Source organism: Myotis lucifugus, unplaced genomic scaffold (genome assembly GCF_000147115.1).
Source record: "Myotis lucifugus unplaced genomic scaffold, Myoluc2.0 scaffold_458, whole genome shotgun sequence".
Taxonomy (NCBI): Eukaryota; Metazoa; Chordata; class Mammalia; order Chiroptera; family Vespertilionidae; genus Myotis; species Myotis lucifugus.
The window spans coordinates 431,329-433,057 of record NW_005871506.1 but is presented as its reverse complement, the minus strand read 5'-3'; the positions used below and the strand labels follow the sequence as shown (position 1 = coordinate 433,057).

At 54.5% G+C, this 1,729-nt stretch overlaps 1 protein-coding gene across 1 annotated transcript in view; it reads right to left on the bottom strand.

The window, feature by feature from the left end:
* The window catches only part of LOC102417459 (acyl-coenzyme A synthetase ACSM4, mitochondrial-like), a 53,035-nt gene that overhangs the window by 8,513 nt on the left and 42,793 nt on the right, over positions 1 to 1,729 (bottom strand). Inside the window, 1 exon segment of the mRNA XM_023744379.1 lies at positions 1,334 to 1,457. Within this exon segment, the coding sequence (XP_023600147.1) occupies positions 1,334 to 1,457 (124 nt within the window).

Here is a 1,729-nt window from a genome sequence, read left to right as displayed (position 1 = left end):
CAGCTCTCCCAGTAAGCAAGCACCAGTTCTCCCAGTATGCAATGCACCAGTTCTCCCAGTAAGCAAGCACCAGCTCTCCCAGTAAGCAAGCACCAGCTCTCCCAGTATGCAAGCACCAGTTCTCCCAGTATGCAAGCACCAGCTCTCCCAGTATGCAAGCACCAGCTCTCCCAGTATGCAAGCACCAGCTCTCCCAGTAAGCAAGCACCAGCTCTCCCAGTAAGCAAGCACCAGCTCTCCAGTAAGCAAGCACCAGCTCTCCAGTATGCAAGCACCAGCTCTCCAGTAAGCAAGCACCAGCTCTCCAGTAAGCAAGCACCAGCTCTCCAGTATGCAAGCACCAGCTCTCCCAGTAAGCAAGCACCAGTTCTCCAGTATGCAAGCACCAGCTGTCCCAGTGAGCAAGCACCAGCTCTCCCAGTATGCAAGCACCAGCTCTCCAGTAAGCAAGCACCAGTTCTCCCAGTATGCAAGCACCAGCTCTCCAGTATGCAAGCACCAGCTCTCCCAGTATGCAAGCACCAGCTCTCCCAGTAAGCAAGCACCAGCTCTCCCAGTATGCAAGCACCAGCTCTCCCAGTAAGCAAGCACCAGTTCTCCCAGTATGCCAGCACCAGTTCTCCAGTATGCAAGCTCATATTCTAAAGTACTTTAGACTGGTGGTTCTCAAACTTGAGTGTTTGTCAGAATCACCTGGGGTTTGTTAAAACACAGGTTCTCGGCCCATCCCAGAGTTTCTAACTCAGTAGGTCTGGGGAGGGGGATTCTGAGAATTTGTGTTTCTACCTAATTCCCACATGCCGCTGGCACTGCAGGTTGGAGGCCCACAGGTGACCACTCCTTTAGGCTGAGGTACCTGACAGGCACCTTGGATGAACTCCTCACTGGGGCTCTCTGGGTCCTTCCCAGTGTGATGGGAAGATGAGTTGCGGAGCCCTGGCGGGGAGCTCACTTGGAGAGCATCCTCCCGATACCCCAAGGTTGTGGGTTTGATCCCCGGTCAGGGCACATACAAGAATCAACCAATGAATGCACAACTAAATGGAACAACAGGTCCATGTTTCCCTCTCTCAAAATCAATCAATAAATAACAACAACAATAATAATAAAGAAAGATGAGCTGCACAGTTCTGAACCTCTGCAACCCCTCGCCCTCTGAAACTTCTGAGTGGGAGGAGACAGGAAGCCTATAAGGGACCATCACAATTCCCCTCGCCAGCCCTGACCGGGTAATTCAGAAGTTTTGGTAACTACTGGCAGGGGAAGGAGCGCCCTAAGGACTTCAAGCATGACGGGGACACTCCAGGGGCGCAGCTGCGCCCCCTGCACGCACCACTTCCGTCTGTCCGTAGCCCTCGTGCAGGTCCAGCCCTGTCTGCCTCTTCCACTGCTCCTGCACCTCTGCGTTGAGGGGCTCCCCTCCCGTCAAGCAGTGCCGCAGCTTCAGGAATTTGTATCTTGAGGGACAAAGAGCTGCGTGAGGTGAGGGTGGGGGTAGGGATTGGGGGGGGGGCGCTGAGTGGCTTTCATCACAAGATAACTAGGATGCCCTAGCCACAAGCAAACAGGCTGGGGAGCACGCCTCCCAGGGGCGACTGGAGAGAGCTTTTGCTGAGCTCCTCGGTCCTGCCACACGCTATTCCAGGCATGTTAACGACAAGCAGTTTCCTGGCCGAGCATGCACCTTAACAGTCGAGAAGAGAGCGACGCACGAGAAATGCTGATGCTG